The 21,890-nt window shown below is 38.9% G+C and overlaps 1 protein-coding gene across 3 annotated transcripts; it reads right to left on the bottom strand.

Annotated features, from left to right (window-relative positions):
* Nucleotides 1-391: 391 nt before the first annotated feature.
* Nucleotides 392-21,760, bottom strand: LOC127431799 (uncharacterized). Of its 3 annotated transcripts, XM_051682363.1 has the most exons (8): nt 21,284-21,760; nt 20,227-20,560; nt 13,657-13,754; nt 12,923-12,980; nt 8,618-12,717; nt 8,275-8,432; nt 7,515-7,586; nt 392-532 (listed from the first exon to the last, which is right to left on the bottom strand). In XM_051682363.1, exons 1-7 carry the CDS (start codon nt 21,520-21,522, stop codon nt 7,552-7,554), a joined length of 5,022 nt encoding a protein of 1,673 aa, XP_051538323.1. In that variant the 5' UTR covers nt 21,523-21,760; the 3' UTR covers nt 392-532; nt 7,515-7,551. The 3 variants fall into 3 exon arrangements, with proteins under 3 accessions (XP_051538323.1, XP_051538314.1, XP_051538333.1); XM_051682354.1 differs by lacking the exons at nt 392-532; nt 7,515-7,586 and having other exon boundaries at nt 7,593-8,432; nt 21,284-21,758; XM_051682373.1 differs by lacking the exons at nt 392-532; nt 7,515-7,586; nt 21,284-21,760 and having other exon boundaries at nt 7,593-8,432; nt 20,222-20,327.
* Between the last annotated feature and the right edge of the window lie 130 nt (nt 21,761-21,890).

The following is a 21,890-nucleotide window of genomic DNA, read 5'->3' as shown; positions in this document are numbered from 1 at the left end:
CAAAGACAAATTCAAGTAGGTTTGATTTAAATGTGATTCCCAACGTTTTTTTTGTTGTTGCCATAAGTGCACCTTTAAAGCCACAAAATCAAAGATATGTACCAAAGGCTAAATATAATTTAATGTTACCTAACCCTAATATTGTTATATTCCTGATGTGCACAATAAAAAGACAAAGTTGCCAGTTAAGATGTTTATTCATAAACAACAACAAAAACAAAACCCAGTCATATGAGTTGTGAACTTGCAGTTACAACAAACTAATGTTATGAATTATATTAAGGGACCTCCCTGTCACGATGCGGGAAAGGGAGAGGCAGGAGGAATTCAGTAAATTGGATTTATTAGTCAAACACACAAAATAGTTCCGTTTCAAACTCGAATCAAACAAGCCCAGGCAACAGACTCCCCCGAACACAGGCAGAGACGAGGAATCCTCTTCCACAGGAATAGTGGGCACCGAACTGGCGAGGGCAGCGGCCAATGAGCACAGAAGGAACTCCACTTCTGAAACTGCTGCTACCAGCTCCAACTGTACAAGAGAGCACAGTTAAACAAACAGCAACATCCAAACACACAGTGGCAAACACGACAGAAACAGTCACAGTTACACCACAATGATCCAACCTTGGACATGACACTCATGGGGTTTAAATAAGAGAAACAAACACGGGGCATGTGTCGCTCGAAGCTGAAGGTTTTAATGATCATCGTTCCCATGGAAACAATCAGGGTTCCCATGGAAACGCTGATTCAGCATGCCAGCGACACATGTGTCTGAAACACATAAGGGCAAAACGTAAACACGCTTTGACAAAACAGACATAGGATGATGATGCCACAGTCCTTCACAGGCGCACACACACAACCTGGCAAGGTGCCATGACCGTGACATCACCGGAGGGCACACGGCGGCAAATCGCGCACAGCGATAACCCATCGCCAGACCCGTGCGCCCACACAAAACATGAAACACAAGACAGACAGGGGACGATGATGTCATGGTCCTCATCAGACAGGCCGGGGAGGAGGCCTCATGGCAAGGACAGGAAACTGGGTGGCCACTGCCAGACAAGGTCGCACAGCTCCGACGTGGATGCTGATAGCAGCAGGGGAACGGCCTCCATGGCTGTGAGCACAGGCAGTGACAGGGGAACAGCCTCCATGGCTGTGAGCACAGGCAGTGACAGGGGAACAGCCTCCATGGCTGTGAGCACAGGCAGTGACAGGGGAACAGCCTCCATGGCTGTGAGCACAGGCTGTGATGGGGGAACAGCCTCCATGGCTGTGAGCACAGGCTGTGATGGGGGAACAGCCTCCGTGGTCGTGGGCACTGGCAGTGGCAGGGGAACAGTCTCAGTGGCTGCGAGCGCTGGCAGTGACAGGGAACCGACCTCCATGGTCGGGGGCACTGGCAGGGACAGGGGCACAGTCTCAGTGGCTGTGAGGGAAGGCAGTGACTGGGGAATGGCCTCCTTGGCCGGGAACGTTGGCAGCGACTGGAGAACAGAAGCTCTTCTCCTCCTCTTCTTCTGAGCGGTCAGGAGCACTGCTGTGGGAGCACCCGTCATGACCGAGGATGCTGGCACTGGGACGGCTGAGGCATCAGGCGCTGGCTCTGGTACGGACGAGGCTTCAAGAACTGGCTCGTTGACTGTGGCAGGCATGGGTGCTGGCTCGTTGGCCGTGGCAGGTGTGGGCCCTGGCTCATTGGGCGTGACAGGCGTGGGCACTGGTTGCACCAGGGAAACAGCCCTCGTGGCCGTGGACATAGGCAGTGTCAAAGAAACGGCTTCACTGACCATGGGTGCAGCCAGCAGCGGGGGAATGGCCCTCGTGGCTGCGAACATAGGCAGTGGCAGGGAATCGGTCTCACTTACCGTGGGTGCAGGCTGCAGTAGAGGAACTGTCTCCATGGCCGTGGACATAGACAGTGGCAGTGAAATGGGTGTCTGGCTCCTCCTCCCCCGGGCAGTGATAGGTTCCCCATACTGAAGCGTGACTGGATTGAACACTTGACAAAGCTCCGTGCTGAAACCCAAGAACGAGGTGCAGCAAAGGTGTTTATTGTCCCACATGGCGATTCCCCAATCGGCAGCCCTTCCGGTGAGGTGCAGGATGGTATAAGCCACCTTCATCTTCTCAGTGGGGAAATCAGAGGGATGCGAAGAGAAGAACAGCACACACTGGGACAGAAAGGTGCTGCAAGATCCCTCACCTGAAAATGAGGCCGGTGGAAAATCGAAACCGATGGGGGCTTGTGCTGAGGAAAGCCAGGATCAGAAGCTGGGCGGAGCTGCTGAACCGCCGTGGTGTGCTCCGCAAACTGCGATGCCATCCTCTCCAACACGCAGCTCGAAGCGGAGAGCTGATCCTGGTGCCACCTCAGCTAGGCTTTTTGCTGCGAGAGGGCGGAGCGAGTGTGTGGTTGGATCATGTGTGTGGTTGGATCATTCTGTCACGGTGCGGGAAAGGGGAGGCAAGACCCAAAAGCAGAGGAATACAGTCAATTGGATTTATTAGTCAAACACACAAAACAGTTCCTTTTCAAACTCAAATCAAACAAGCCCAGGCAATGGTCTCCCCCGAACATGGGCGGAGACGAGGAATCCTCCTCCACGGGAATACTGGGCACCGAACTGGCGAGGGCAGCGGCCAACGAGCACAGAAGGAACTCCACTTCTGAAACTACCACCGCCAGCTCCAACTGTACAAGAGAGCACAGCAGCATGCAAACACACAGTGGCAAACGCGACAGAAACAGTCACAGTTAACCACAATGATCCGATCTCGGACATGACACGTGCAGGGGTTTAAATAAGAGAAAACAAATGAGTGTCATGGCAAAGGCTATGAATACTTATGTACATGTGATTTTTTTTTTTTTTCGTTTTTTATTTTTAATACATTTGCAAAGATTTCAAACAAACTTTCACATTGTCATTTTGGGGTATTGTTTGTAAAATTTTGAGGAAAATAATGAATTTAATCCATTTTGGAATAAGGCTGTAACATAACAAAATGTGGAAAAAGTGAAGCGCTGTGAATACTTTCCGGATGCACTGTGTGTGTATATATATATATATATATATATACAGGGTTGGGAGGGTTACTTTTTAAACGTATTCCATTACAGATTACAGAATACATGCTGTAAAATGTAATTTGTAACGTATTCCATTAGATTACTCAAGGTCAGTAACGTATTCTAAATACTTTGGATTACTTCTTCAGCACTGGTAGATTTTTTCACTTGTTTTGACTATAAAAACTCTGCCAGTGCAGTAAGACAAAATATACATGTTGAAAATACATTCTCTGAGAAACCTAAATATCTTATGCAGTGTTGTTTCTAAAACAAGATCAATCAAACTGATCTTGTTTTAAGGATTTTTAGATATTTTTACAGGAAAACAAGAAAAAAATTATCAAGAATACGATTTTTGCCCTAATATCAAAGATCTTACTAGAAAAAAATAAATCATGATCCAATGTGAATTTACTTGATAAAAAAATATTATCATTCCTGGTAACATTTGCATGTAAAATGGCTAGAAATAGCATTTTAGCTTAGTGTAAAGCTGACAATTTAAAAGGTTTATTTCTATTTCTTCTGCTCCAGACTTACTTCAAATTTACTTCTCCGTCTGCTCGTATGAATGTAACACATCATAAGAAAGTGTTTCACCGCTGTTCAAATGCACTTTGGATCGCATCATTTATATGTATAAATGTTTTCCATCTGAAAGGATTAAATATTAAATGAAACAAATGACAATAAAATGCAAAGTAATCTCTTCAGTAATCAAAATACTTTTTGAATGTAACTGTATTCTAATTACCAATGATTTAAATTGTAACTGTAGTGGAATACAGTTACTTATATTTTGTATTTTAAATACGTAATCCCATTACATGTATTCCGTTACTCCCCAACACTATATATACAGGTGCATCTCAATAAATTAGAATGTCGTGGAAAAGTTCATTTATTTCAGTAATTCAACTCAAATTGTGAAACTCGTGTATTCAATAAATTCAATGCACACAGACTGAAGTAGTTTAAGTCTTTTGTTCTTTTAATTGTGATGATTTTGGCTCACATTTAACAAAAACCCACCAATTCACTATCTCAAAAAATTAGAATATGGTGACATGCCAATCAGCTAATCAACTCAAAACACCTGCAAAAGTTTCCTGAGCCTTCAAAATGGTCTCTCAGTTTGGTTCACTAGGCTACACAATCATGGGGAAGACTGCTGATCTGACAGTTGTCCAGAAGACAATCACTGACACCCTTCACAAGAAGGGTAAGCCACAAACATTCATTGCCAAAGAAGCTGACTGTTCACAGAGTGCTGTATCCAAGCATGTTAACAGAAAGTTGAGTGGAAGGAAAAAGTGTGGAAGAAAAAGATGCACAACCAACCGAGAGAACCGCAGCCTTATGAGAATTGTCAAGCAAAATCGATTCAAGAATTTGGGTGAACTTCACAAGGAATGGACTGAGGCTGGGGTCAAGGCATCAAGAGCCACCACACACAGACATGTGGAATTTGGCTACAGTTGTCGTATTCCTCTTGTTAAGCCACTCCTGAACCACAGACAACGTCAGAGGCGTCTTACCTGGGCTAAGGAGAAGAAGAACTGGACTGTTGCCCAGTGTTCCAAAGTCCTCTTTTCAGATGAGAGCAAGTTTTGTATTTCATTTGGAAACCAAGGTCCTAAAGTCTGGAGGAAGGGTGGAGAAGCTCATAGCCCAAGTTGCTTGAAGTCCAGTGTTAAGTTTCCACAGTCTGTGATGATTTGGGGTGCAATGTCATCTGCTGGTGTTGGTACATTGTGTTTTTTGAAAAGCAAAGTCACTGCACCCGTTTACCAAGAAATTTCCTTCTGCTGACCAGCTTTTTAAAGATGCTGATTTCATTTTCCAGCAGGATTTGGCACCTGCCCACACTGCCAAAAGCACCAAAAGTTGGTTAAATGACCATGGTGTTGGTGTGATTGACTGGCCAGCAAATTCACCAGACCTGAACCCCATAGAGAATCTATGGGGTATTGTCAAGAGGAAAATGAGAAACAAGAGACCAAAAAATGCAGATGAGCTGAAGGCCACTGTCAAAGAAACCTGGGCTTCCATACCACCTCAGCAGTGCCACAAACTGATCACCTCCATGCCACGCCGAATTGAGGCAGTGATTAAAGCAAAAGGAGCCCCTACCTAGTATTGAGTACATATAGTGTAAATGAACATACTTTCCAGAAGGCCAACAGTTCACTAAAAATGTTTTTTTTTTTTATTGGTCTTATGATGTATTCTAATTTTTTGAGATAGTGAATTGGTGGGTTTTTGTTAAATGTGAGCCAGAATCATCACAATTAAAAGAACCAAAGACTTAAACTACTTCAGTCTGTGTGCATTGAATTTATTGAATACACGACTTTCACAATTTGAGTTGAATTACTGAAATAAATGAACTTTTCCACGACATTCTAATTTATTGAGATGCACCTGTGTATATATATATATATATATATATACACACACACACACACTACCGGTCAAAAGTTTTGAAACACTTATTCTTTATTATAATATATATATATATATTTTTTCACATTTTAGAATAATAGTAAAGTCATCAAACTTTGGAATAACATAAATGGAACTATGGGAATTATGTTGTGACTAAACAAAATCCCAAATAAATCAAAACTGTGTTATATTTTAGCATCTTCAAAGTAGTCACCCTTTGTCTAGAATTTGCAGAAATGTACTCTTGACATTTTCTCAACCAACTTCTTGAGGTATCACCCTGGGATGCTTTTTAAACAGTATTGAAGGAGTTCCCATCTATGTTGGGCACTTATTGGCTGCTTTTCTTTATTATTTGGTCCACGTCATCAATTTCAAAAACTTTTTTTTTTTTTATTAAATTTTTGTTTTATAATGAAAATATGGTGGCACAATTATATTTTTGTCTACAAAACTAATTTCAAACATTTAAGCATACACTTTCAGATCAAAAGATTTTTAAGATCATGAGAAACATTTCAGTCAAGTGTTTCAAAATTTTGACCGGTAGTGTATATTTGTACTATTTGCATATAGTTACGTTGATATGTAAAACAAGTGCTAAAACGATACTGTATCTTTAAGAATACTGCAGCTCAGCATTTTGTTTTGGCTGAGTGCATTTTAATGAGTGGAGTTGCACACAGCTTCTTTATTAGAATTAAATGTTTTAGACACGCATTAAACAAAATAAGTCAAACCTTTACTCTCAACATGAAGTGGAAGGATCTAGTTGCTCAACTTCCCATATTAAAACATTGATATTGAGATTTTAAGAATCAATATGGAGATCTTTCAAATCTATGGAGACCGGAAGATCTATATTTTTACTAGGGATGCACCAATCCAATACCTGGATCTGTATTGGCTCCAATACTGACATTTTTAACTGGATCGGATATCGGCATTGGCAAATTCTCAGGGACAGCAAAGCCTTCCTTCTCTGCTGGTGTAAGATACCTAATAAATAGAACAATTTTCATCCTGTCATTCTCATTCACCTTTTTGCCTATGTATTTTTAAACACTTTCCACAACTAATTAATCTACAAACGAATAGGGAAAAACAAAAAGTTTATCCAATCATAATTTATTCCTTAATGCTTACAAGCAAAGTGTTTCACACATCGCATGCCAAAGTAGCGTGTATGAACTCCACACCCTTAATCCTTCAGAATTTCCACTGAATCCCACAACAGTGCAAATGAATGGGCATCTAATGTCAGATTCATAACCCAATCAGATTGATTTATTTGTTCTTGGCATGTGTAGTCTTTTAGATAAGTCCCAGTCAAGGACTTAGAGGGCTGATGATGTGCTACAGTTTTCAGCTCTCAGTAAGCGCTAACCACAAACTACATTGCAGATGTACATGCGCAATAGTCCGGTTAGCTTATGACATGCATTGAGAATGGAAACGGAGAAGCATTTCAACAGATCTCGAATAAAAGGCATATTAAACTAGCCCACACACAGGCACTCCAAGGTCACCATCTTCCTGGAGTATCGAAATAAAAGCCGCAGGGTTTTCAAGTTTTTACTGATATCCTATTACAACTGAAGTGACCTGAAGGAAACTGAAAGGTAACTGGCTTCTTTACTACTGAAATCTTTCACTGGTTACATATTGTTTATCTAACTGAAATAATGTGTAGTTAGAGGTTTGTATTTCTTTCAATAAAAACGAGTACCCACAATTAGTTGCACACAGTAAGGTATAGATATTCTAAACTGGTTAAGGAAAAAACAACACTGGTATCAGAATGGGATCAGCCGATACTGAGAGTTCAGGGATCGGATTGGGAGAGAAAAAAATTTATCAGTGCATCCCTAATTTTTACCCAGCCCTAATCACTATCATTTTAATTTTAAGTCATACATTTTGTTTAATAGATAAAACAACAACAACAACAAAAAAAAAAACAATTCTTTTCACGTACTCCCGAAACCTGCTTACATACCCCCAGCGGCTGGGAATCACAGATATAGGCAATTAGTAACTTTTTCCAGGCCTGTAATGTAGAAATGAAATGCATTATTTGGATGACATTAGAATAACCAAAAACAGAATATGCGTAATTTATACAATAGGTATAGGTCAATTTATGTGTCAAATTGTGTTTTTGAACGTAACAATGCACTGAACTGTGGGAGCTTGAAAATTATGAGTTCTCACTGAAACATCAATCAAAATGATCTGAAATTTATTCAACATGCAATTATCCTCACATAAATTATAACCACTCAAAACAAACATTCTTTTCACATTTAGTAATGAAGACTTTGAGGATTTAATGTGGAAACAAAAGTAGTAAAATAAAACTGATTAGCTCAGTAAAGATATATTTAGTACATGGGGGAAACCCATACATTTTTTTCTCTGTTGCAAAGTATGCATAAAGTGTCCATAAAATAAAAATCTACAAAGAAATAGTAAAGATCACAATTATAAAAAATATTTGGATTTTGTATAAAAGTATAAAGTGATATTGCTCTCCAGATGGCAGTGTAGAGTGATTAAATTTTTTTTTTTGCTTATTAAAAATATACATAAAAAAACAAAAAACAAAAACAAAAACACGTAAGGTCAATATTGTTTAACTCTTTTTTTCTTTTTATATTCATACATCACTCCACTCCACTATTTATGGTGTTCCTCAGAATTCAGATGTTTTCCCAAAACTTTGAGGTTAAGATCACCTTTTTCTTGAACCTCCAGCTCATTTCTGGAAAACACTTCATTTATGAACCACTTGCTCTTCAATTCAATCATATCTTCAATTATAAAGTTCTTATGACTGCGATCTTCAGACTGCAAAGTTCTGTATATCTCTGAATGCCTGCCCTCCATGCTGCTCCTGCAGTCAGAACAACCCTGTTGAGTTGAATGTTTCTCACACATCTGATTTTCATTTCTAATGTTAATGGTGTATTAATCATTTTTGATAATTTTCCTCCTTTTCTTCCATTTAACTTATACATAATCATTCTGGATGTCACTCTCCATCATTTTTTCTTTCAACCTACCAAAACGAATATCTACCTCCATTGTGGATTAAAGAGCTTTGATGTGGATGCACTCTCTTTCCTTCTTTTCCTCTTCTTTCTCCGTTTCCCCATTTCATCATCAGTCTGAGATCCAGAATGGTCTCCTATCCCTGTAGCTCCCTTAAATTCCCCCTTTAGGCTATTTTCATTCTTAGTATCCTGTTTTCTCTGTGACTGAACAATATTAGCATTGTACTCAGTTTCAATACAACCTATGTCATTACACCTTGTTCTTTGCCTCTCCTTTTCTGAACTTTTTGATGCATCATCTTGGTTTACTTCTGTAGGTGAGTCAGTACTCTGATTTCTGGGGATATTATTTCCAGTATCCTTCTTCCTTCTCTTCTTTCTGTCTCTAGAAGCTTCAGAATCTCCCAATGATGTAGTGCTGACCTGCCTTTCTGCATTGTTCTGTTGTATGACTGTGTCAGTCCTCTTTGTCAGTACAGTCTCTAGTCCACCGGTGTCATTTTGTACAGATATTTGACTCTGATCAGGTTCCTCTATTTCTTCCCTAATCTTTCTCTTTGTTTTCTTTGACATTGTTCCAGGTGGTTTCGACACCTGCCTCTGAGAGTTTTCAAAAAGGGCTTCTGTCTCAGTAAATTCTGAAGTCAATTCAATACCATCTGAATTTCTTTTCTTCTTCCTCTTCTTTGGTCTCACAAGCGTTTCTGTATCCTCCTGTTGTGCCACAGAACAGCTCAAGTCAGAATTATCATTAATAGTAAAATGTGCCCTTTCCCTCTGTTTTTTGTGTTTAGCTAAATATAACTTAGCTGTTGTATAACTTTCCAAGTGTTCAGTTAGATCACTTGGCCTTTCTTCGATCATTTCTTGTGTAGTTGACCTATCTTCTGCCTGCCCATTGACATCAAACCAAGACACAGAACACATGTCAACATTCAAATCAACAGAATCACTCCCATCCCTTTTCTTTGTTGTCTTTTTCATTGTTTTTAATTTAGTAACACTGAGTGATGGACATTCTGTAATTTTCTTGGATTTCCAAATATGCTCAAGATGATGTATCTCAATGGCTTCACTGGGATGAACCAGATCATTTACCCTCAGTTCTGGAGATCTATCAAGAATGCAGTTCAGATTTTCATTTGATGGGCTAATTGTTGCGTTTTTGCCCTTTTCATGTATTGTCATTTCAATTACTTTCTCTTTTCTCTTCTTTTTTGTTCTTCTGGATGGCAACATAGAGGTTTCTGACTCAACTGAGTGAACATTTTCTACATTTTGAGTATCTGAATCAAGCTCTGCATTCTCCTGCTCTTTTACTTTGTGCTTTTTCTTCTTTTTCTGTTTAACCTGTGTGATAACCGTGGTGTCTAAAACCACAGATAAATTACTTGTTTTCTCCAAGAGTTCTGCTGTATTCCCTGAAGGCGAGTCTGACACGTTTTTTTCCAGTCTAATGATGTCTTCACCTTGAGACAAGGAACTCCCATTCTGACTTTTCTTTTTGCATTTTGTAACACTTAATATACCCGCTGTATTACTTTTCAAACATTGCCTTTCTTCAATGATCTCTTGCATGGTTGGCCCATCTTCCTCTAGCGCAACCTTTCTCAAACCAGTAACATCATCAAATAGAGACAAGGAACTCACATCCGGATCCAAATGAACAGATTCACACCTATGTTTCTCACTCCTATGCTTTTTCTTCCTCTTCTTCAGTGATTTTAATCTAGTTACACTAGGTGATCCTGCAATTTCCTCGGATGTCTCAATATGCTCAAGTGGATGGATCTCAATGGCTTCATAGGACTGAACCAAATAATTTGCTCTCATTTCTGGAGGTCTCTGGTCAATGTGATCCAAACTTTCCTTTGATGGGCTAATCATTGTGTCTTTTTTCTTCTTTTTTGTTCTTCTGGATGGCAACATAGAGGTTTCTGACTCAACTGAGTGAATATTTTCTACATTTTGAGTATCTGGATCAAGCTCTGCATTCTCCTGCTCTTTTACTTTGTGCTTTTTCTTCTTTTTCTGTTTAACCTGTGATAAATTACTTTTCTCCAAGAGTTCTACTGTATTCCCTGACTGTGACTCTGACACAGCTTTTTCCAGTCTAATGTCATCACCTTGAAAAGAATTACTCGCATTCTGACTTTTCTTTTTGCGTTTTGCAACACTTAATCCACCTGCTGAATTACTTTCCAAATGTTCAATTGCACGGTCATCATATAGTCTTTCCTCAGTGACCTTTTCTGTAGTTGACTCCTGTTGTGCAAGCACTCTAAGCATGGTGACCTCATCAAGCATGGACACAGAACTTGCATCCAGATCCAAATCAATGGATTCATACTGCTTACACAAATCCTTTTTCTTCCTCTTCTTCTTTTTCACAGAGTTTAGTGTAATTACACTGGGTGACCCTGTATTTTCCTCTGAATTCTGTTCAAGCTCATTGGTCTTAGAGAAATTAATCAAATCATTTACTCTCAAATCTGCAGGTCTATCAGCAATGAAGTCCAAAGTATCGTTTGACGAGTTGTTTATTGCATTGCTTTTCTCTGCATATGTTGTTCCATTTCTCTGTTTGTCTTTCTTCTTCTTTTTTTTTTTGGATGACAACTCTGTAGTTTTTGACTCACTTTGATTCAGTCCAGTGTACTGAACTGACTGAACATCTTCAACACTATGAATACCTGAATCAAGCCCTGCATCCTGTTGCTCGTGTATTTTATGCTTTCTAATTTTTTTCTTCTTAACCTTTGGGATAACAGTGCTGTCTGTCATCACAGATAAATTACTCGTTATCTCCAAGAAGTCTGCTGTTTCGCCGGACTGTGAGACTGATGCTGCCATTTGCTTTTCATTAACTCCTTTACCCTCCACTTCACATGATTCCCGTCTGCATCTGTGTGCCGTACTAAGTCCAGTCATGTCATCAGCTTGAGATACATAACTCACTTTCTGACTCACATGAACATTTGTATCACATTGCATCAAATCTAGGCATTTGACAGTTGCTCCCATTTCCTTCTTTTTCTGGCTTTTCCTTTTGAGAAAGCTCAGTCCAAACACAGGACTATCTTCTGTTTCCATGGGCATCTCTACCGTCGCCCTTTTTCTACCCACAACAGCATGTTTACAGGAACTTGAGGAAACATCTCTTATTGGTTCATCAGCTAGTGGTAAACACTCAGGTGCTGGTTGCATCTCTGTGCTTTCCTCTACATGTGTAACTTCAATATCTTTTTGAGACATTGACAGCTTTGTTCTCCTTTTACTTTGGCAACTGATCTCAGAGAGCAGTTTAGTATGTGGCTCAACAGAAATCTGGCTGGTCTCAGAGTGTTTGGTGCTGCTGGCATGCATAGCAACCTCTGCATTAACAAATGTGTTCAGTTTGTTTGTCTTTTTTACTCCGATCACATTATCCAGTGGCATGTATGAAACCAGCGAGCCGTCAGTATAATGAGTATCATTATGTATTGAAATGTCTCCCCCATGGGGTGGAGAGCAGAAATTGCTTTGTGCACTAGACATCACTTCACCTTCTTGCATCATATTAGTCGCTTCTTCTGTAACTGCATCTACAGAGTTCAGTGTCTGCGTCTCCTCAATTACCCATAAATCACCTCCATCAGATGCTTCATCAGCCGAGTTCTCAAAAGACCAAACAATCTGCTGAAGATGTGGCTGTCGCAAATGAGCAGAATCTGAGAGTTCAGAATCTGAGCAAGAAGCCAAAACCTCAGATGTCTCATGATTTTTATGCTGCTGCTCTTGACATTCCTTAAGGAGACGGACACTATCAGACTTTGAAGAACCAACGGAGCGTTTCCTGGCTGCAGCTTTGGGTTTCTTTTTTGATCGTGAACATTTCTTCGAGTTATTCTGGGACCGCGGAAGATGGCTAGTATTTTTAAGCTTTGAGCTGGCTTTTCTTTTTCTTTTGACATTCTTTTTTGTTGTGTTTTTGACATGTTTTTCATTGTCCACATGTTCTATGGGTTGTAACATATCAGGATACTGAGATGAAGGCATAACAGCTTTCCTCCTCTCCATGACGGATTGCGGGCACCATATTTGTTTACCTTTTAAATGGAAACCAGGAACAAAAACATCTCTATCCTGAAACAAAGCCAGTCAAATCAACAGATTAGTACATACTGTATAGTCCTTTAATTGCTTCTTACAAGGTAACACATTTCTGTATTTAAAGATTTCTTGACAAGGACAAAATATCAGAAATGCAAGATATTATTTGAAATGTATGGTTTTTGGATAGTAATGGAAATCATAAACAAATAAAACTAATCAAGTCACATTTACACACCACTACTGTGACTTCATGATCACTGTGTCGTTCGTCCACCTCAGAGTTATCGGTTAGCCTGAAACAAAGTTGATTTATCCTTTATTAAATTACACACACACACACACACACACATATACATACTGTATAAATGGTTCTGTGCAAAAGTCTTAGGTGCATTATATTTTTCACAAAAACATTTGTCTTAAAATGGTTATTTTATATATTCTGATTTTAGTGTATCAGTATTAATTTTAGATTTCAACATTCCCTTTATAAACAGAATTGAATAGAAGAACAAGGAGCCCTACAACAGAAGGTATGGCCCCCCACAGAGCCCGGATCTCAACATCGAGTCAGTCTGGGATTACATGAAGAGACAAAAGCAATTGAAACAGCCTAAATAGATAGAAGAACTGTGGCAAATTCTCCAAGAAGCTTTGAACATCCTATCTGCCAACAACCAAGAAAAACTGTGTCCAGGTGTACCTAGGAGAACTGGTGCTGTTTTGAAGGTAAAGGTGGTCACACCAAATACTGATTTAGCTTTATGTTTACTGGACTTTGTATGACATTAATTGATAAATGAAAACTATTTATGGCATTATTTTTTAAGACATCCTCACTATGCAACATTTTTCACAAGTGCCTAAAACGTTTGCACAGTAATGTATGTATATATGTATTTACACAGAATATATATTAGTTATATATTAAGTTTGGAAATGTTTTGGACCTTTTAATGCAAAACTTACTCTGACTCCAACATCCATGAGCTGAGAGCTACTCCTGTATTCGTATAACCCTCCTTAGTTTTCTTTATGCATTTGAGGAACCCTCCAATTTCTGAGTTCTAAAAAATATATAAGAACATTACAGTGACATAAATAAACATTACTACCGTATTTTCCGGAATATAAGTAGCGTTTTTTATCATCTGAAAAGTCCTGCGACTTATACTCAAAAGCAACTTAAATACATAATTTATACATAATTGATGTCGGCCGGTTAAACACATGAACACCAAAACACATCTGCTTACAAAGAGTGTTATCATCAGTCATAGAGATAGTAGTAGCATTTTTAAGTTATCTATTCAGAGTATTTTGCCATTAAAAATTATTTTATGCTGCCAGTTTAAATATTTTGTCCATCATATTATTGTACTGACAAACGCTAGACCGCCATCAAATGCAACTCCTCACATGCTCACAACATGATATTTCCTCACACGCATATTAAATCATTCAGTGACAGTCAGTGAACCGCATAATTAATGCATAGTAAAGAGGTTTGCAAATATCAGAACTATCCACAGATAAACTCCCTAAAAATCCTTAGTTGTAATGCGGACAAAGAAATACAATTCAAAATATTAAACAGGATGCACTATACTCCATTTTTGAGGAGTAAATTGGGCCCGAATTCCCCACTATGTTTAAAGTGCAATGCAGATATAGGCACATGTGCGCACATGATTTGGACGCGCCAAGCGATTCATGAATTTTGGACAAAGGTGAAAAAAAAAGAATTAAAAGGACATAATAGGGGATGGGTTACAACTTTCAGTACTACATTGTGTCTTGGCAGTAGATACTGTTGACTCTACAGATAAATATAAGGCCAAATTAGTCGGAATACTATTGAAAATAGCCCATAAATTAATTCTTAGATTTTGGATTACCAAAAATGCTCCGACATTAGAAAATTGGTATGTAGAGGTGTTGAGAATTATACCCTTGGAGAAGCTGACATATCATCTACATCACAATGAGAAGAGCTTTTTCAAGATATGGGAACCAGTTATAAAAGCAGTGTATCACTCTGGGCTGAGTGGTTAGGTACACATCAGTTGGAGGATCTATTAGCCCAGTGGTTCTCAATTTATTTCGGGTCACGCACCACTTTGAAACAAGAACAAACTTAAAATAAGCTGGAAATAAGCTTCAGCAGTCTCTATAAAAGCTTTTTTTTTTTTTTAATTCTCATCCAGTAGTAATAAATTACTGTGACTGTCACATCCTAGCCAGCACTGAAAAAAGTAACAAGTATCATGTGACAGTGATGTCTACGCACTGTTTCGGTCAGGACCTCTGGACAATAATTTGCAGCTGATTAATGATACTGATAAACTTTAATAAAAACTAACTTTGGGTAACTCAACAAGACGCTGACTACCACACCTGGAGTCGCAAATTCGAATCCAGGGCGTGCTGAGTGACTACAGTCAGGCTTCCTAAGCAACCAATTGGCCTGTTTGCTAGGGAGGGTAGAGTCACATGGGGTAACCTCCTCATGGTCGCTATAATGTGGTTCTTGCTCTCAGTGGGGCACATGGTGAGTTGTGTATGGATGCCGTGGAGAATAGCGTGAAGCCTCCACACGCACTAGGTCTCCGTGGTAACGTGCTCAAGCCACGTGATAAGATGCACGGATTGACTGTCTCAGACGTGGAGGCTACTGAGATTCGTCCTCCGCCACCCGGATTGAGGCGAGTCACTATGCCACCATGAGGACCTGGAGTGCATTGGGAATTGGGCATGCCAAATTGGGGAGAAAAAGGGAGAAATAAATAAATAAAAACTGACCTTTCCGCCATCATTTACTCAACCTCGTCGTTCAAAATCAGTATTACTTTTTCATCCGTGAAACACAAGATTGAGGGATGAGAGGATCGTGTTTGTGGCTGTCCAAGGTCCGAAAGCACACATAAAAGCACCATTAAATTCGTCCATAACACTTGTGCCTTACACTGTACAAAATGTCTGTACTTTTAATGGTAAAAGACTGTAAAAATGCTACAGTAAAAAAACTTTAATTGGTTAACGGGTAGTTACCTTAAAATATACAGTAAAATAAATTTATATATTCAAAAAGATAATACATGTCATTTTATGGTAAAATGTTGTAAAAATTAATGATTTAAAAATTTGGATTTTCCTGTATAATTAACTGTAAAAATTTGCATTGTTTAACAAGAGAGTACATGTACTTTTTGTGGTAAATTACACTATGTAACACAATTTTTGTTCCTGGGTAGTAAGTGTTATTTCCTAATTGCTTATGCCTCAAAAGTATAGAAAATGGCTATTATTCCCCACAACTTTGCTTTTGTGACCAGGACAGTGATATTGCCAATGAGAAAATGGGCAAATTTCTTTTTGTCCACATAAAATCAGAAAAAACATATGAATCCAAATGAACATGTATTTATACTAAAGTAATACAAAAATGACTACAAAAGATTTAAAAGCGAGTCGTTTTTCGAGATTTACGATTATACTGTAAACCACTTTCATGAATCAGCCCCAGATGTAATCTCCCATCATGTTCTCGTTATACTGTCCTTGGTAGCGGCATTCAAAGTCCAGTATATCCTGGTGGAAGCACTCGCCTTGCTCCTCCAAGTATGCTCCCATGTTCTCCTTGAATTTATCATGATTATTTCATTACAACATTATCCTACAGCTCATTATGCCGTAGTTCTTCACCAGAGTCTCAACCAGCTCCACATAGTTTTCGGCCTTGTGATTGCCCAGGAAGCCCCGAACCACTGCGACAAAGCTGTTCCAAGCCACTTTCTCCTTACTAGTGAGCTTCTTGTGGAATTCATTGCACTCCAGGATCTTCTTTATCTGTGGTCCGACGAAGAAGTCTTGAAGGTACTTGAAGGCTGCCAACTCCTTATCTAGAGCCCTGACAAATTGTTTCATAAGGCCCAATTTGATGTGCAGTGGTGGCATCAGCACCTTCTGAGGGTCCACCAGTGGCTCCCACTTGACGTTGTTCTTCCCCACAGAGAACTCGGTCCGCTGTGGCCAGTCCCACCTGTAGCAGTGCGCCTTGGTGTCCCTGCTGTCCCAAAGGCAAAGATAGCAGGGACACTTGGTAAAACCACCTTGGAGACCCATCAGGACTACCACCATTTTGAAGTCTCCTATGACCTCCCAGCCATACTCATCATACTTCAAGGTGTCCAGCAAGGTCTTGATGCTGTTGTAATCCTCTGAGTTGCACCGAGTGAGCCAGGGGAAGAGACCCTGCTCCATAATGGTATGCATAAAAATTTTGGCACCCATTCACTTGTATTATATGGACCAACAGAGCTGAAATATTCTTCTAAAAATCTTCATTTGTGCTCTGCTGTAGAAAGAAAGTCATACACATCTGGGATGGCATGAGGGTGAGTAAATGATGAAAGAATTGTCATTTTTGGGTGAATTTTCCCTTTATGTCTATTCATTATTTCAGGTGCTTAGGTTTTCACAAGGACAGTTGTATGTATTTTTTATATGTTTGATCCATATAAAAAAATAAAAAGAAAGAAATTTTTCTAAAAGTTTGAATAAAGTTTGGTCTGTTACAGTTTGACACACTTTTTGTCATTTTGCACATTATGCGTCTGCGTAAAACCTATGGCGTATGCTCCATGTAGTGCCTAAAGCGTTGGTTTGCATTTATAGTTCTGTGTTGGTGTGTCTGGGTCGTTCTGTGAGTATACAGCCAAAATGCTAACTATATGTTTCATAATTAAACAAAAGCAATGTAATTTCTAGAATCAAATGTATTTATTAAATTATTGTTGCATCAAAAATGAGTTCAAAGTATGTGAACATGTTGAAATTTAGATACATATTTATTATAAATGTTGCCTCCATTGCATGCAGAAAATAAATGAGGAAATTACTGTAAGCTTGCTCTTGAGTCGCTTAAAGTATAATCCATATATATTTTAGCATACTGACATTCTGTGCTGAAAAAGAAAGTCAAATTAATAAGTAATAATTACTCTTAATTTTTCTTGGTGAATTGAAATTAGCTCAATAACTGGGGTCTCTGATATTCGTAAACGATAAGCTAATATTTAACTAAAAGAAATTATGAGACGTTCAATGTCTCTTCACAAATTTGGACAGTTTTTAAATATTTCTTGTTGCTTAGTACTCTCAAAGACATTATTGGTGTAGCAAAAACGTGTGTGGAAAATACTTTGGTGTAAAGTGGCGTCACTTCATAGACTTCAATGTATTTTGCAGCGCTGACGTGAGTCATGTGAAAGACCCTTAACGCGTACAAATACAGTCACTTCTGCACATTAATCATTGCTCTTCACAATCACAAAAGTGACCGATTATGGTTTCAGAACGGCGAATTTCTCCGAAAGGCGAAGAGTTTGGATACCTGAATTTTTTTTCCATGAATTTATTTTGTGGAATTTGATAATTTCCCACAGCACACCTGACAATCTTTCACGGCACAGTGGTTGGGAAACACTGTTTCAGAGTTTATAAGCTGTAAACATATCTTGTTGCGTTTAATGGTCCTCGAGTCCAAATACAATGTAACAATGCATAGATATTAAAATAAAGTTGGATCAAATGTGACGCTACCTCAGATATCCTTATCATACTCGGGGCGGTCTCTGGTTAAAGTGGACCAATCACAGCTGTTGTGGTCTGCATCAATGCGATGCGCAGGTACACGTCAGGCTACGGCGTAGGTTAGATGCAGAAGTATAAATCGGCCTTAATAGATATTATTTTCATTGACAAATTATGTGCCATATTCATCAGAGTAAAACTGACAAATGAATATGACATGAGGAAATACTGACTAATTTTAAAAGAACATTTTTGTCAAAAGACTGACAAACAAAAAACTGTAAAAATTAACACTGTTCACCATTAAGTGGATTATTGCCCATCACCTGTTATGCTCCAAAGGAAGCATATGAAAATTGAAAATGAAAATTCTCTCATCATTTACACATGCCATCCCAGATGTGTATGACTTTCTTCTGCAGAACACAAACAAAAATGTTTAAAAGAATGTCTCAACTCTGTAGGTCCATACAATGCAAGTGAATGATGATCAGACCTTTGTAGTTCCAAAAATCACAAATGAAACATAAAAGTAATCCATAAGTCTCCAGTGTTTAAATCCATATCTTCAGAAGTGATATAATAGGTGTGGGTGAGAAACAGATCAAAATGTAAGTCCTTTTTTTTTTTTACTCTAATCTCCACTTTCACTTTTACATTTGAATGTGAAAGTTAAAGTGGAGATTTAGAGTAAAACAGGACTTAAATATTATATTATACCTTGAGAACCATTGATACTTAGACTGAATTAACTTGATTTGCAATCGGGTTACCCAAATTATATTAGAGACACCAGCACTTTCAGCAAAGTCTGGAGATGTACTTGCATTTCCTTGCGTTGACTAGTTCCTTGGCTCTCTGTAGAAAGTTTGGGTGGTTCCATCGTTGTTTTTGGACCTCTTGTTAAGGTCGTGCATAGTTTGCTAGGGATGCACAGATCAGTATCGGCTCCGAAACTGACGTTTTTGGGACAGATCAGGTATCGGTCCGACGAGCCTGATCCAAATCCAATACTGTTTGTAAGTCATGTTCATTACTGTCAAGCACCAAAAATGACATAAAAGCACAATTACAGTAGTCCACATGACTCATGCATTTTATTCAGGGTCTCTTGAAGACAAGTGGTAGCTTTGTGATTTGCGAAAGGCTGTTTAATAATATAAATGATGCATGCGCAGCGCATTTAAGTGAATGCTGCTGCTCTGTTGAGACAAACACACACACACACACACACACACACACACACACACACACACACACAACCATGAGCAGGCTGGTGATGCACTTGATACTATTTGAGTGCTACACACGAACAACATCTCAGAAGTAGATGCTCAATAGTTCACTTCGCTTATTACATGCATTGAGAATGGCACTGGAGGACCATTTTACCTGAATTTGAATAAGAAGCAAATTGTGAACTAGCCTACATACAGACACTTACAGGACTTCCTGGAGTGTTGCAACCGTCAAAATAAAAGCCAGAGGGTTTTAAAGTTAAAGGTGCATGACTGAAATATTACTCTTGTATTATAAAATTAAATATAAAAAATATAAGTCAATAATAATAATAATAATAATACTTTATTATTAATATTTGTTTACAAATTACAACAACATTTAAGTTGAATGGGTTCCAAAAAAATAACTGTGAATGAAAAGTGGACTGATATCTTACAACTAAAGTGAACAAAAAAGAGACCTGAATTCTGTCGTTCAGAGTTCAGATACAAGAAAAACAAAAGAAAACGGGCTTCTTTTCTTCTAAAGACTTTCACTGGAATTGTTATTAATTTTGCTGCTGCATTATCGAGTAGACTAGTTAACAATAAAGTTTGTTTTTAATAGGCTATAGATTTATATCAAATTATTTATATTATAAATTAATTACGTTAATAAATAAGATACAACAAATCACAAAAAGACACACAAACATCACCTAACCTCCAGAATCTGGTGCTTCTGTCTGGTCAGGACCTGTTGTCTTTTTGACTTCATTATAAAGGGAAACAGAGCTCTTTTGGGGCGAATGCTCCATAAATCGAATCTTCTGCGTTTTTCCCCTCCTTTTGGGAGTGCTGTATGCTGCTGGTGACCTCCAGTTTCCTCCTCACATTCAGTGGCTTCATTCGATGGGCCTCTCCTTGTGTTCCCTTCACTCTCTTCATCAGAATCATTATCGGAGATGGACTCTGATCTATTTTTTGATCTGCGTCGCCTTACAGTTCTGCCCGCTGAAGTCACAGCCTGTGTTAAAAACAGACTTTCACCAGAGTCACTAAAAAAAGGATGAAGGGGAATAAATCATGTATGAGAGAGCATGCAATGCAAACCATTTCAGTATAAAAAAACAAAAACATGTTTGTGATTTCTGGAATGCATCTGACGTTGAAACTTCATCTCAAAATTGTTATATAGTATGATATTAGATGATTTTGAAAAACGTACCAAACTAAACTACCCACTAAAATGATACCAGTGTGTGTACAGTTCAGGAATATTCTACGTCTGATAACATCTGAGCGTAGGGAATTCGCATACTTTTTTCACACTGCACTATGTTTACACTCCAGTGGTTAATGTCTTCAGAAGCGATATGATAGATGTGGGTGAGAAACAGATCAATATCTAAGTCCTTTTTTTACTATAAATTTCCACCTTTGACCAGCCCCGACCAGTAGGTGGCGATTTGCACAATGAATGAGAATTGGCAAAAAAAAAAAAAAAAAAAAAAAATGTGAATGTGAAACTGGAGATTTATAGTAAAAAAAAAATAAAATGTTTAACTTAAATATTTATCTATTTCTCACTCACACTTATATCACTTCTGAAGACATGAATTTAACACCTGGAGTTATGGCTTACCTTTATGTGCTTTTTGGAGATTCAAAGTTTTGGTCACCATTCTCTTGCATTGTATGGACCAACAGAGCTCAGACATTCAAAAACACGAAGAAAAACAAATTAAATGCATGGTTATTTTCTCTTAGAAGTCTTTTACCTGTCCAACAGCAGATTGTGGAATGAAGCATCTCTTCTCTTCTCAAATGTGTTGGTGAACTGCTCAAAGCACTCAGTAACAGAGCTGACAACATCAGGCGGAGGAGTTTCGAAGAGCAGCTCCGCGCTCGGGTCAGTATGTAAAAACTCCTCTAGCGGTACGATCCGCTTTGTGTTCGGCGACTCAGTGTGCTCGTCGCCGTCGCTCGTGAGATCCATGTTTTTTAAACTACATAACATATCCCAGCAGAACTGTCTTGTGCTCCAGCAAGGGAGGCTGATTTGACGTAATACAGGTATAAAGGACTTGAATAGTCTTTATGGGCGCTCGTAAGGGGCTCGCTGTTCCTGCGACTGATTAATAAGTCTGAGCGTAAAAGTACTGGTCAAGATAGAAACTATGTGACATGCGCTAAAGTTTTTATCTACATACCACGTGCGACATGGGTTGTTCTCATGGCACGGACACCATGCAACTCTACTCTCGGAAATACATCAGCTGTTGGGGTACTGCGCATGCGCACATCATCACTGGTGTGTTTACCAAAGTCTTTTTAGTAAGTTAGTTCACTCGGCGGCAATTTTTGGAACGCTCTCATGCAGTGCAG

Source organism: Myxocyprinus asiaticus, chromosome 4 (genome assembly GCF_019703515.2).
Source record: "Myxocyprinus asiaticus isolate MX2 ecotype Aquarium Trade chromosome 4, UBuf_Myxa_2, whole genome shotgun sequence".
NCBI lineage: Eukaryota > Metazoa > Chordata > Actinopteri > Cypriniformes > Catostomidae > Myxocyprinus > Myxocyprinus asiaticus.
The sequence above is the reverse complement of the archived record's forward strand: the minus strand, read 5'-3'. Positions and strand labels throughout refer to the sequence as shown.